General features: G+C 42.4%; 1 protein-coding gene across 7 annotated transcripts in view; it reads right to left on the bottom strand.

Moving 5' to 3' along the window:
* Positions 1-13,675, bottom strand: part of LOC135557652 (CD2-associated protein-like) — a 112,958-nt gene that overhangs the window by 33,084 nt on the left and 66,199 nt on the right. For all 7 annotated transcript variants that reach the window (XM_064991138.1, XM_064991134.1, XM_064991133.1 and 4 more), the window contains 7 exons: positions 13,470-13,651; positions 10,214-10,301; positions 9,739-9,833; positions 8,375-8,473; positions 8,129-8,185; positions 1,288-1,324; positions 25-87 (listed from right to left, as the gene is read on the bottom strand). In XM_064991138.1, the coding sequence (XP_064847210.1) occupies positions 25-87; positions 1,288-1,324; positions 8,129-8,185; positions 8,375-8,473; positions 9,739-9,833; positions 10,214-10,301; positions 13,470-13,651 (621 nt within the window). The remainder of the gene's footprint in view (positions 1-24; positions 88-1,287; positions 1,325-8,128; positions 8,186-8,374; positions 8,474-9,738; positions 9,834-10,213; positions 10,302-13,469; positions 13,652-13,675) is intronic.

Here is a 13,675-nt window from a genome sequence, read left to right on the forward strand (position 1 = left end):
GGGAGGGAAGAGGGCGACCCTTACCTCTATCCTCAGGATGGGGATGTTGGGGCTTCTTGTCGGCGCTCGGGACCTCGGGTTTTCGAGCTGAAAAGCGAAGCATGTTTCCGTTGTTTAGTAACGTCCTCCTCTCTTTACCGTGGATCATGAGTCTATGAGGACAGCCACTCGAACACAGAGCAAACTAAACAGATATTCTGCAGACAGGCAGGAGGATGTGGAGACAAGTGTTTCCTGTGCAGACTAAAGGGAGAGTACAGAAATCTTTGCAGTGCTTTTTGCAAGCGCCTTTAACTTCAGATGTGGGTGTGCTAGATATGTCAGTCTTAGCACCCCTCTCGGAAACAACAACCTCAGAAGAGAAAACATGATTTTTTTCCAATCAAGACAGATATCTAGCTGAATGCCGGTGCAATATAGAACAGCCAAGTACCTTCTTCAATTCGGAAAAGTAATTCAAATATAAATACAAATATGTGAGCAGTTAGAATGAACGGGACAAGTCATTAATCCTACACCTTGAGGGCATTAGGGAAGTCTCCCTGCCTCCAGAGATCTAGATCTATGGCATAGTTAAAACCCATTATACCAGAGGTCTTGTATCTCCTCTAACAGCCGCAGGGATGAAAGCCCTAGGAGTGTGCTATGTGAGAGTACATTGTGCTATCAGACAGGAATCAAATGATCCTAACTCCCTACATGCATCACGCCTCTGTCGGCCTTGGCAGTTCGGCTTAGATCTGGACTGAGTGTACTACTTGGCAGTAAACAAAGTTGGGAAAGTCTTAGATGTTGGTTTCTTTGCCCTGAATCTTGAACTTGGGGTCGTAGCGCAACACTCTCAACTCAAGGCATTCTTAATAACGCACCAATTTAGGCATCATCTCTGGAGATTTACAGCAATTGCCACTTGTGAAAATCTTTGAGTGGCGTTTAAATCTTTAAAGCATCCCCTAACCAAGCATTCAGAACTGGAGAGGATGACAATTATCTGGTGGAGTTTTCACGTTGTCGGCTGAGGGATTCGAGCAAGTGACCTTCGCTAGGCTACCTGCCGCCCATGAAATTAGGTGACAGGACATGCTAATGGACACAGGCAGAGGTACACCTTTATGTTTGTCTGCCCATATTGTTTGCTACTGTACTAGAGAAGACTCGTGTGGGGATGTTTTGAAGATAAGTCGCCCGCTGCCTGCCTCTCCGTTAGCTGATAGTGATCTACTACCACACATGTTCATCTACAGGAGATTGATGATGGTCACATGTTCCTTATGAAACAGGCCTTACCTATGCTTTTTGATGGTGGCGGCGGCTTCTTGAGTCTCTGAAAAACACACATTGGGTCAATACAGTAGCCCTCAGTTTAAACATCAGACTCCCAGCAGACACACCATGATGGCCAACAAGTACAGAGAGAAAGAGCACTTTCTTGCCCCACTGAATTAGGCTCAATATTCAGGGAATATGTTAATAAGTACAGTACGTAGTAAGGTAACAAGTCAAGCATTTTTCCGAAAGAAAAGCAACCCCGAATACCTTGTGACAGGCCAACAAGGCTGATGAAAAACAACCCAGAACTAATTTGAATTGGCCACACCTCAAGGGACGCAGAATTTGAATTACATTTGAATTGAAGGAAGAAGAAATTAATTCAAACCAATTCAACTAAGACATGAAACACGAGTCTCATTCTTTTGACTAATCATTTATCAAAAGGATATACCACTTATTAATGTAAAGAAAACACATACCATTTCAAATATTAGTTTGATTAGAACTCAGATGTCAAACCAACAGTATTTTTTCTTTGTCATGAGATATTAGATTGTTCCATTCCATACTAGTGTTTGATCTATGTATTCTGTATCACGGCCTGGTATGGCAACCCCTACTATATGCACATCGCTACTTAGGTTACATTGTACCCCTGCACATCGACTTGGTACTGGTACACCCTGTATATAGCCATGTTATTTTTTACTCGTTATTCGTTATTTACTGTGTATTTACTCCTTGTGTCAAATCACCCCCTTCCCTTTGTCCCTCCATTTGGACGTTCACACGCGCTTCCGCCATATGCACAGGTGTCCCAAAGCTGAGGGAGTGAAAGGGTGAAGGGCCTAATTAATCCCTTCGATAACAACTTTGACCGAGTCGGCTACACTGCCGGCTTCAGAGCGAAGTGGTATCCCATAACACACTGCATCGTTTTTTAAGCATCATTTTAAAATTTCACACAAAATAGTAGTCATCCCTAATTATGAGTCACCTGTATTCGTATGTGTCGGATTTCAAGGCTTGATACACGTAACATATGAAATACCTCCCAAATAATTATTTTAGCTGTTACTGGGGGGGTTTATATCTACAGGGGGAATTTCCTCATTTTGAAGGTCATGCTTGTTTTATTATTTAAAAGTGGAACATGAATTGCATTATTCAAGTCATGAGTGTGTCCTGAAATGGATTGGTTTATTTGATCCCTTGCCACCCTTGAAGTCACCGTCTGAGTTCCATCAGCAACATGTGACAACGGAGCGCCCTCCAAGCAAGTTGGTAGGGGCGAGGGTGTGGTTTGTGAACACCGAAAAACAGTATGCCTAGGGTTAATTGTTTGTTCAAGGGGAAAACAATGTTTTCATGTTTTTTTAAGCGCGCAACTAAATTCAATTATTTTGGGGCAATTGCTCAGATGAATTTCACATTTAACAAAGAAGAAAGGCAGGGTCTGCTCCAGAGAATGACTGCCCTTTGCTGTAACCATTACAACAATGTTTGGATGATTTTGGTCTTCATCAGTTTCTTTAAATTGTTCCCAATTCATGGTAATATTTCTGACGGAATATTTGTAATACATTTGACCATGCTTAGACTTTAGTCGACCTGACATCATTCCAATTTAAACGTTATATCAATAGCAACACAGGGCTTCCTTACTGTAAAGTCATGTGCCAGAGATTCTGATGTCACGGCAGATGTTCCAGGTATCCAGCCTGAGCAATGCACTGGGCCGAATCACTGATCTACAAATCACCTTGCTCCTGAGATAGAAAGATTAAGGAATCTGCACAGCGTCTTGCTCAGGCCCATCAGTGTGTCAGAGACTAGAGGGCTGAGGAAGAGTGATGGCAGGCATCTAATGCGGAGGCCAGAGCATGAGTCAGAAGAGAAGCACATGCTCCAAATGAACACAACAAGCAATTATTACACTAATCTTAATCTTGCTCATCTTAAAATGTGCTTTAATGTTTGTCCTATGGAATTACATTAAGTCCTTAATAGATGATGCCAAGCAGTAAGACACTGCAGTAACACTGACAGCTTCTAGACAATAAGTGTGTGCTTTATATTCATAGCCTTTCCACAAGCCCAATGAGATCATTCTATTATAGTGTGATGACAACTTCCATGGCAACTTTCCATGTTAAAGCTATACCTAAGAATTATTTGCAGACAAACTGTGGTAGTCAAAAGGGAACCAGCAATCTTTATCAACAGCATCAGTGGGTCACCTATGAGTAGTGGATTAGGAGGTTTAAAACTCAATCTTTCTCCTGTAAGTAAACGTCATGCAGTGATAATAGGATGGATACTGCAACATTTCAGATTAATAATGCTCCTTGCCAGCACCACAAAAGATGCATACCGGGATATGTATGCTGTAACAAACCACACTGGGAGTTTATACCATGCTGGCAAAAACTATTTAGAAATAGAGAGATGGAGAGAAAGAAAACAAGAATGAAAACAGAGGAAGAGAGAGAGTGAAAGAGCCTGGCCTGGTAACCTCTTAATGGAGATCTGTTTATGGCTGCCCTCTACTGAGCATCTAGCAGAGCTGAGAACATTCCCTTCCCATCCCTCCCTCTCATGAACATTTGACCAGCGTGTTTCTCAACTGTCACATGAGCCAGTGCTCATCACATTCCCTCTGCCTAGGCCAGGGCCTTAAACAAAGGGCAACATTGAGCTAATTTATGGAGTAAAAACTCTCCCAACGCTCTGGGCCAGAAGACTGTGCTCCACCACTGCTTCACCCATTGACCTACATTTTTTTTACCTTTATTTAACTAGGCACGTCAGTTAAGAACAAATTCTTATTTTCAATGATGGCCTAGGAACCAGTGGGTTAACTGCCTTGTTCAGGGGCAGAACGATAGATTAGAGCAGTGTGTTCTCTACACAGGGCCGTGACACGACACAACGACAGCCACTGTGTGGGCCGGTGAGGCAACAACGGGCAGGACTCTTAGTTCAAGTACCAGGAACTTTACTTACGATTAAAAATAATCTTCTCCGAAATTCTACTTTAACAAATGACTATTTAGCTGGAGGATACTTTTTGACCAGAAGGAATTGATAGTGTACAATATTCTTTGAACAGAACAGCTGTGAGCAATGTTCCCTCTAAGCTGTGCGCGTGCTGGGGCGCAGCTTCCCCAGGACTGCCGCGCAGATGAAATACCAGCCCGCAAAGAGATGCACGAGATTGAACTTCCCTCAACTTTAGTAGTTTGCCCTGTTAGTTTACATAATCAACGAGTCCCTCTATTGTTGGAATTGTGATCAAATCAACATATTGTCCACCTTTCAATGCAACATACAGAAACAAATCTAACAAGACTGTCGGTGATTTTGATGTAGGCAGAGCGCAGGCAGAGTCTGATGATTCGATTGACAGCACAACGCATGTAACCACGTGTGCACATTTATTCATATTCTTTGCTGGTTAATAGCCAAGTTACAGATAATTTCTGGTCTGCAATGGGGTGTGATTGCTTCCTACAACAGCACAAAAACGTGTACATTTCTAGCCATCCTTGAAAATCGAGTCAGATAGAGCTTTTTTATGTCTTAAAGGGGCAGTGTTGTATTTTGGGACATGCTTGAATAAGCTAAGATGCCAATAGGCAGAGGGTCTGATTCACTATAATAATGGTATGGGGATAATAATACATGTTATTTTATAAAGTGTTTTTTTGTCAAATCTCATTGAACGTAAGCTACATTGAACAACACACATAGGTTACTACTGTAGGCTGTATCATAGAAATGTTATAATATGCATTTTCTCCATTGTTTTTGACGATATGTCATTCTGGTAGACCGATATCAGGAATGCAGGCAAAAAAAAATCTATATATTTTTCTGGGAACTCAGTTGTCTCAACTTCCTGTTGAGGGTTAGAATAGTAAAATATACAACGTGCAATTTCGACATTTGGTTGTGCATAATAATCTCTCTCAATTAGCCATGTCAACTAAACATTTTTTTTTTTTGGTAAATTAGTCTAGCTATCTAAACTTGTAGTAATAATGGTTGAACTACCGACCGGGGGCCCCCAATGATTTTGTTAGGCCGTCTCACTCCGAAATCATATTAAAAACTGCAAACATTTCTCCCCACCGTTTGACAAAGTTTGTAGTTGCAGGAAATTACCTGTAAAACTGAAGAAAAAAATGCTCCACCCCATGGCAAAATTATTAGAAATGCATGAAATTAGTTATAAAATTACTAAATATTTTACATCAAACTTGTTTTCTCTATGCCCTATGGCAAAATGTGTAGAGGACGGCCGCTAAAATGTTTTGCTTGCAAGGTGCGGGGGGCCTCAACAAAATGTAACTTAGGACCCCCAAAAGGCTCGGTCTCTGACTGCATGTGTGGGTATGGCTATGGGTACGCAGACCCGCAAGCCACTGCGGCCCCTCGTGTTAAGTTCAGTTTTTCTGTGGCCCACACCCCTATCAACAAGCAGCATACCACCCTGCATCCCACTGCTGGCTTTCCTCTTGAATCCAAGCAGGGTTGTCTTGGTTAGTCCCTGGATAGGAGACCAGCTGCTGCTGGAAGTGGTGTTGGAGGGCCAGTAGGAGGCACCATTTCCTCTGGTCTAAAAAAAAAATATACAAATGTCCCAGGGCAGTGATTGTGGACATTGCCCTGTGTAGGGTGCCATCTTTCGGATGGGATGTTATATGGGTGTCCCGACTCTCTGTGGTCACTAAAGATCCCATGGCATTTATCCTAAGAGTAGGGGTGTTAACCCCGGTGTCCTGGCTAAATTCCCAATCTGGCCTTCATACCACCACGGTCACCTAACCATCCCCAGCTTACAATTGGCTCATTCATCCCCCAGGTCGTTGCTGTAAATGAGAATGTTTTCTCAGTCAACTTACTTGGTTAAATCAAATAAAAAGTTAGACAAAATTTGCTCAGTGCCAATTTTTTTTGGAAGGAACATTTGCTGTGAGGGGTCTTAGCTAAAGACAAGATTAAAACTGTGAGAGCTCAGTAACTACACTTGAAGTCGGAAGTTTATAATACACTTAGGTTGGAGTCATTAAAACTAGTTTTTCTACCACTCAACACATTTATTGTTGACAAACTATAGTTTTGGCAAGTCGGTTGGGACATCTACTTTGTGCATGACAAGTCATTTTTCCAACAATTGTTTACAGACAGATTTTTTTCACTTATAATTCACTGTATCACAATTCCAGTGGGTCAGAAGTTTACATTAAGTTGACAGTGCCTTTAAACAGCTTGGAAAATTCCAGAAAATTATGTCATGGCTTTAGAAGCTTCTGATAGGCTACTTGATATCATTTGAGTCAATTAGAGGTGTACCTGTGGATGTATTTCAAGGCCTACCTTCAAACGCAGTGCCTCTTTGCTTGACATCATGGGGAAATCAAAAGAAATCCGCCAAGACCTTAGAAAAAAATGGTAGACCCCCAAAGTCTGGTTCATCCCTGTGAGCAATTTCCAAATGCCTGAAGATACCACGTTCATCTGTACAAAACATAGTACGCAAGTATAAACAACATGGGACCTTACAGCCGTCATACTGCTCAGGAAGGAGATGCGATCTGTCTCCTAGAGATGAACGTACTTTGGTGCGAAAAGTGCAAATCAATTCCAGAACATCAGCAAAGGACCTTGTGAAGATGCTGGAGGAAACAGGTACAAAAGTATCTATATCCACAGTAAAACGAGTCCTATTTCGACATAACCTGAAAGGCCGCTCAGCAAGGAAGAAGCCACTGCTCCAAAACTGCCATAAAAAAGCCAGACTACGGTTTGCAACTGCACATGGGGACAAAGAATGTATTTTTTGGAGAAATGTCCTCTGGTCTGATGAAACAAAAATAGAACTGTTTGGCCATAATGACCATCTTTATGTTTGGAGGAAAAAGGGAAGCTTACAAGCTGAAGAACACCATCCCATCTGTGAAACATGTCGTTGGCAGCATCATGTTGTGGGGGTGCTTTGCTGCAGGAGGGACTGGTGCACTTCACAAAATAGATGGCATCATGAGGGAGTAAAATTATGTGGATATATTGAAGCAACATCAAGACATCAGTCAGGAAGAAGCTTGGTCGCAAATGGGTCTTCCAAATGGACAATGACCCCAAGCATACTTCCAAATAATGGTTTAAGGACAACAAAGTCAAGGTTTTGGAGTGGCCATCACAAAGCCCTGACCTCAATCCTATAGAAAATTTGTGAGCAGAACTGAAAAAGTGTGTGTGAGCAAAGAGGCCTACAAACCTGACTCAGTTACACCAACTCTATCGGGAGGAATGGGCCAAAATTCACACAACTGCGTGTGGGATGCTTGTGGAAGGCTACCCGAAACGTTTGACCCAAGTTTAAACATTTAAAGGCAATGCTACCAAATGCTAATTGAGTGTATGTAAACTTCTGACCCACTGGGAATGTGATGAAATAAATAAAAGTTCCCTACTATTATTCTGACATTTCACATTATTAAAATAAAGTGGTGATCTCAACTGACCTACGACAGAATTTTTACTAGGATTAAATGTCAGGAATTGTGAAAAACTTAGTTTAAATGGATTTGGCTATAAGGTGTATGTAAACTTCAGACTTCAACTGTATTATGTATGAATACATGGAGAAAGCATACGTTTCAGTATAAAGTGAGTGATGACTTAGAGCCCACTGACAAAGACCACACATTATGGTGGATCCAATATCAGGAGCTTATTCCTAGGATACCACTCATCATAACTGTGTTTTATATCAATGGAAGAGGCCCATATGAATTCTGTGAACATACACCATGTACTCTAACACAAGCATGTGGACAGCCCAGCGTACCTCTTCCGCTTCCTGCTTGGGAGACAGTTTGACAGATCCTCTTGATGTGGGAGCTGGCTGCAACATGAAGACCGTTTTTAATTTAAAAAAATAACTAAACATGTATGATCATGATGAAGACAGTGTTTATAACTAAACATGTATGATCATAAGTCAAATGACCGACTTCGCACACAGGCTACTAGGGGACAAAAAGGCAACTTAGGAACACATGGGTTCTGGCGTTCACTACCACTTTTATCTTACCTCTTTGTCTTCATCTGACATAACAGTCACAAAGTTGTCAGGAAAGACACCCTCTCTTCCTCCGATCTCCCCTCTCCACCATCCCGGCTCCCCGGTGTCCTGAAACATAACAACAACTTTATTGGTGAAGCACTTTTCAAACATTACGATGAAAAGGCTAAGACACAAGCACAGAACATCATAATATAGACAGTTGGGAGATGGGAGTCTGAGAAACATTCTAAAATGTCTGCATCGGGCCATTTTGTAATCAAAATCAATTCTCCCATCTCCTCTGAATAAACAATGATTCTTTTCATTCAATATAAATCAGCCTCACTTCATGTTAGATGCAGCGTTCACATATGCAGCGTTTACTGTGAATGCAGTCTCCGCGAACGAAGAAACATTGCCTTTAGATTTCAAATCAAGTTGAATGCAGCCCTTGAACATCAATCTGCTTAATGGACACTAGATGGCGCTTAAACATCTTGATTTACCCACAGCGAAACACGATCTTTCATAATGTGTCTGCCTTCAATAACAAACCATGATTCAAGAGACACATCATCTCTTAATGGTAACTCAGCCTCTCCAGACGGACGAGCACCATGTCTTGACCGCGTTCCCAGCATTGATGCTTTTCTTCAGGGTGTGAAATTCAAGTCCCCAGTCTCTGGCCAAGATCAAGGGAAGCTAACTGCCGTAGATCACCTACTTGCTATGACGACGGCTTCCTCTCATCCTACTGCTTCCAAAACAAAGCAGGGTGCTCGTTGGTGATCAGCGTTGTGTTTAGAGGGCTTTTTGAAATGGAGAGGTACTATCTGAACTGGTCCAATAAGAGGATAACTCGTTTTCTTTTTCTAAATGTCGTCGTGCCGACAAACTACCCAGGTCTACCTAAATCCCAATACAAAGCATTAGGACTAAATACTCAAATCTGTCCCTGGGGTCCTGGTCCAGTCCTTGCTCACAACATTCACCTAGGCCACTAGGGAAGAATAGATAGGCAGGGTTGGAGAGTGTGCAGTAAGATGGATGACTATACCTGGGTCTGGTCTGGGGGCGAGATTAACACACTGAGGGGACCACGGTCTGTGTAGGACCATGTTGACCAGGACCAAATAGATAATGCCCAGTGTTAAAATGTGGCACCATTTGCCAGGCTTATAGTGTAGACACATGGCTGGAAATGTAGATCCTCTATCTAGTTACTTCTCTCCCTTACAAGAGGGACAGTCATGTAGTCTGTTTGAAAACGTTTTTTTTGACTAGCGAATGGAGACTGTTGAAGTAGTAGCAGTAGTAGTAGCTTTAAGCTCCTCCACTGAGTATAGGCTAGGGCCACGGGCTTGTTGCTGGTCAGTGTGGCGTTTACTTACCTTACTCAATATTTGGATTACGTCGCCATCTTTCAGTGTCAGCTCGTCTTCGTTTGTGGACTCAAAAGCAAAGGTGGCCTTGCAGTATTCTTTTACTGAGGAAGGAGGAACAACACTCTGCATTTCTCAAGAAGTCATTGACAAACAAACCACACACACAGAATACATGAACACATGTTAAGTAATGGATGTGATGTGTTTTTTCCTAGTGATACCATTCCCATTGGCTAATACTAACCCTGAAAATTGGCTTTAAAAGTTGAACACTTAGCTAGGTAGCAACTGTGTGATTGTAATTACACATTCCCTCACAATATAAACCTACCCTCAATGTAAGAACAAATCGCAATAAAACACTATACATGTTGTGTTATCATGATCAAGTGTAATGTCTGAGAACGCAACACTGTATTACATTTTAAATAGAACAGTCACTTCTAATCATAAACACTGGGACATTTACCCTCCATCTTACCTTTTGCTTTGCTGTCCCCCTCTGCTTTCTGTGAATCTGTCGTGTTGGAATGGGCGGGCTTTGCGGCAGATGGTAATGATGGGATTGGCTAAAATGAAGCAAACCACAGATGGATTTACTGACATGATTGGATGCACAGCACAATGCCCAGATGTTCATTCCGGTCAGGGATCTGGTGGAGACCACAGAGCCATCAGAGGACTCACTGATTGGTCAACAGACAGTGTGTCAGTCAGCGTGCAGGTCAGTGTTTGTGAAGAGATGCCAGTCTACTACAGACTATGTCACATGGGTTAAGAGTTACGCTAAAACATATACTAACATCAGAAAGCTTGGGATGGGAAGGAGTCGACATGGAACAGCCTTTGTTAGTTGCGGCGCGAGCAGACAGACGGCAGACAGTGGTAGAGCCAGGCAGGCCTACGGTAGTCTGTTGCGTCTCGGATGAAAGGAATTGAGAGCAACAAGCTGTTGAGTCACGAGAGAGAGAGAGAGCAGAGAAAGATGCATCTACTGATGGAGTGTGTGTGAACGACAGCGTAATGGAATATGCCATCTTGTAAGGTGTGGGACGAAGACTGAACCAACACTGCCATGACAAAGAGGGGGGGGGGGAGAAGGAGGGAGGAGAGAAGAGTTTCAGAGGGGGTTAAATGGATGCTGTAATTGACAGTGTGCTATTAGCAGGGCTATTAATGCAAATAACAAAATCTAACATTAATTTGGATGTGCAGCTGCAGTTTGTCTGTAAACACACCGAAATATCTCCCTCATTAAAAAATCATGGGTATTAAAATATGGAGTTGGTCTCTCCTTTGCTGTCATAAACAGCCTCCACTATTCTGGGAAGGCTTTCCTCTGCGGGGGCTTCCATTGCAGCCACAAGAGCATTAGAGAGGTTGGGCACTGATGTTGGGCGCATAGGCCTGGCTTGCAGTCGGCGTTCCAATTCATCTCAAATGTGTTTGATGGAGTTGAGGTCAGGGCTCTGTGCAGGCCAGTCAAGTTCTTCCACGCCAATCTCAACAAACCTTTTCCATATGGAGCTCGCTTTGCGCACAGGGGCATTGTCATGCAGAAACAGAAAAGGGCCTTCCCAAACTGTTTCCACAAAGAAGGAAGCACAGAAGCGTCTACAATGTTATTGTATGCTGAAGCAATAATATTTCCTTTCACTGGAACTAAGGGCCCAGACTAGCCCAAACCATGAAAAACAACCCCAGGCCATTATTCCTCCTCCACCAAACTTTACACTTGGCACTATGCATTGGGGCAGGTAGCGATGTCCTGACATCCGCCAAACCAAGATTAATCCGTAGGATTGCCAGATGGTGAAGCATGATTCATCACTCCAGAGAACGCGTTTCCACTGCTCCAGAGTCCAATGGCAGTGAGCTTTACACCACTCCAGCCGACACTTGGCATTGCTCCTGGTGATCTTAGGCTTGTGTGTGGCTGCTCAGCCATGGAAACCAATTTCATGAAGCTCCCGACGAACAGTTATTGTGCTGACGTTGCTTCCAGAGGCAGTTTGGAACTCGGTAGTGAGTGTTGCAACCGAGGACAGAAGATTTTTTACACGCTACGTGCTTCAGCACTTGAGGGTCCCATTCTGTGAGCTTATGTGGCCTACCACTTCGCGGATGAGCCATTGTTGCTCCTAGATGTTTCCACTCCACAATAACAGCACATACAGTTGACCGGGGCAGCTCTAGCAGGGCAGAAATTTGACTAACTGACTTGTCGGAAAGGTGGCATCTTATGATGGTGCCACTTGAAAGTCAGAGCTCTTCAGTAAGGTCATTCTACTGCCAATGTTTATCTATGGAGATTGCATGGCTGTGCGCTTGATTTTATACACCTGTCAGCAATGTGTGTGGCTGAAATAGCCGAATCCACTAATTTAAAGGGGTGTCCACATACTTTTGTATATATAGTCTATCTCCCTTAGAAACACACAGAAATATCTCATTCAGAAACGCACTGAAATTTCTTCCACAGAAATACTGAAATATCTACCATAGAGACACACTGAAACATCTACCTCAGATATGACGCCAGGAAACTAGGTCAGTCAGAGGGAGCAGGGAAACTGCCTGCCTGCCACCCAAACAATTAGCGAACAAAACAAAGCTGAAGAGAGGGAAAGGTTGACAAAGTAAGTCAACCTACACTACACTGCGCCACCTCTCCCAGGACTGAAACACTCAGGGGATTCCAAAAGGCCAGCGACACCTATGAATACTCCTTCACGCAACACTAAACAATACTGACTGTGTACGGTGGCTGAACTCAGAATGTTAGCTAATGTAAAACAAGAAAACAATATTATCCCATGTACAATTATTTTGTACACCCGCACTGGTGTCAATGCAATCCATTTCTGACTTTTGTGATATGACTCTCAGTATCAACATGCTAACCATCAACAGTGGTGTAAAGTACTTAAGTAAAAATACTTTTAAGAACTACCTAAGTAGTTATTTTTGGTATATGTACTTCACTTTTTTTTTTTTTTTTTTTTTTTTTTTTTTTTTTTTTTTTTTTTTTTTTTACTTTTACTTCATTACATTTCTAGAGAAAATGTACTTTTAACTCTATACACATCCATTTTCCCTGACACCCAAAAGTACTTGTTACATGTTGAATGCTTAGCAAGAGAGGAAAATGGTCCAATTCACACACTTATCAAGAGAACATCCCTGGTCATCACTACTATCTGATCTGGCAGATTGACTAAACACAAATGCTTTGTTTGTAAATTATGAGTGGAGTGAGCCCCTGGCTATCCGTAAATGTAAAAAATAAAAATTGTGCCGTCTGGTTTGTTTAATATAAGGAATTTATAATGATTTATACTTTATCAATTTTATTGACTTTGATATTTAACTAAATTTAAAACCAAATACATTTACTCAAGTAGTATTTTACTGGGTGACTCCCACTTTTACTTTCATTTTCTATTAAGGCATCTTTACTTTTACTCAAGTATGACAATTGGGTACTTTTTCCCCACCACTGATCATAAACATTCCTTACTCGTATTATACTTATTATGGAACATATGACAGTTGGAAACTTTTTGGACATTTAAAAAGCATGCCCATCTTCCTCTCAATTGTGAATTAGTTCTCAGAGGGCTTTGGCCTATTTTAAGGGGAAGTATTTAAGCCTTATCGGGACCTGTTGAGGTCCATGACACCCTGTAAGTGAGTTCTCAGACAGGCATCTCTCAGACCTGGCTCAGCTCACTTACTTTGTCTTTCTTCTCTTCTCCCTCTGAGCTGGGCAGGCGGACCTTCAGCTTGACTGAACCTTCCCTGAAGATGTCCCCGAAGCCCACCCCCCGGATCTTCTTGGGCTGGGCGATCACTCCGTTGCCTGGAGAGGGGTGGATGGGGGGGGTGGGGAGAAGCAGAGCTTCTTTACCGCTAACGTCTGTGGGAAGGACACAATGTAAAA

The sequence above is a fragment of the Oncorhynchus masou genome, chromosome 16 (assembly GCF_036934945.1).
Source record: "Oncorhynchus masou masou isolate Uvic2021 chromosome 16, UVic_Omas_1.1, whole genome shotgun sequence".
NCBI lineage: Eukaryota > Metazoa > Chordata > Actinopteri > Salmoniformes > Salmonidae > Oncorhynchus > Oncorhynchus masou.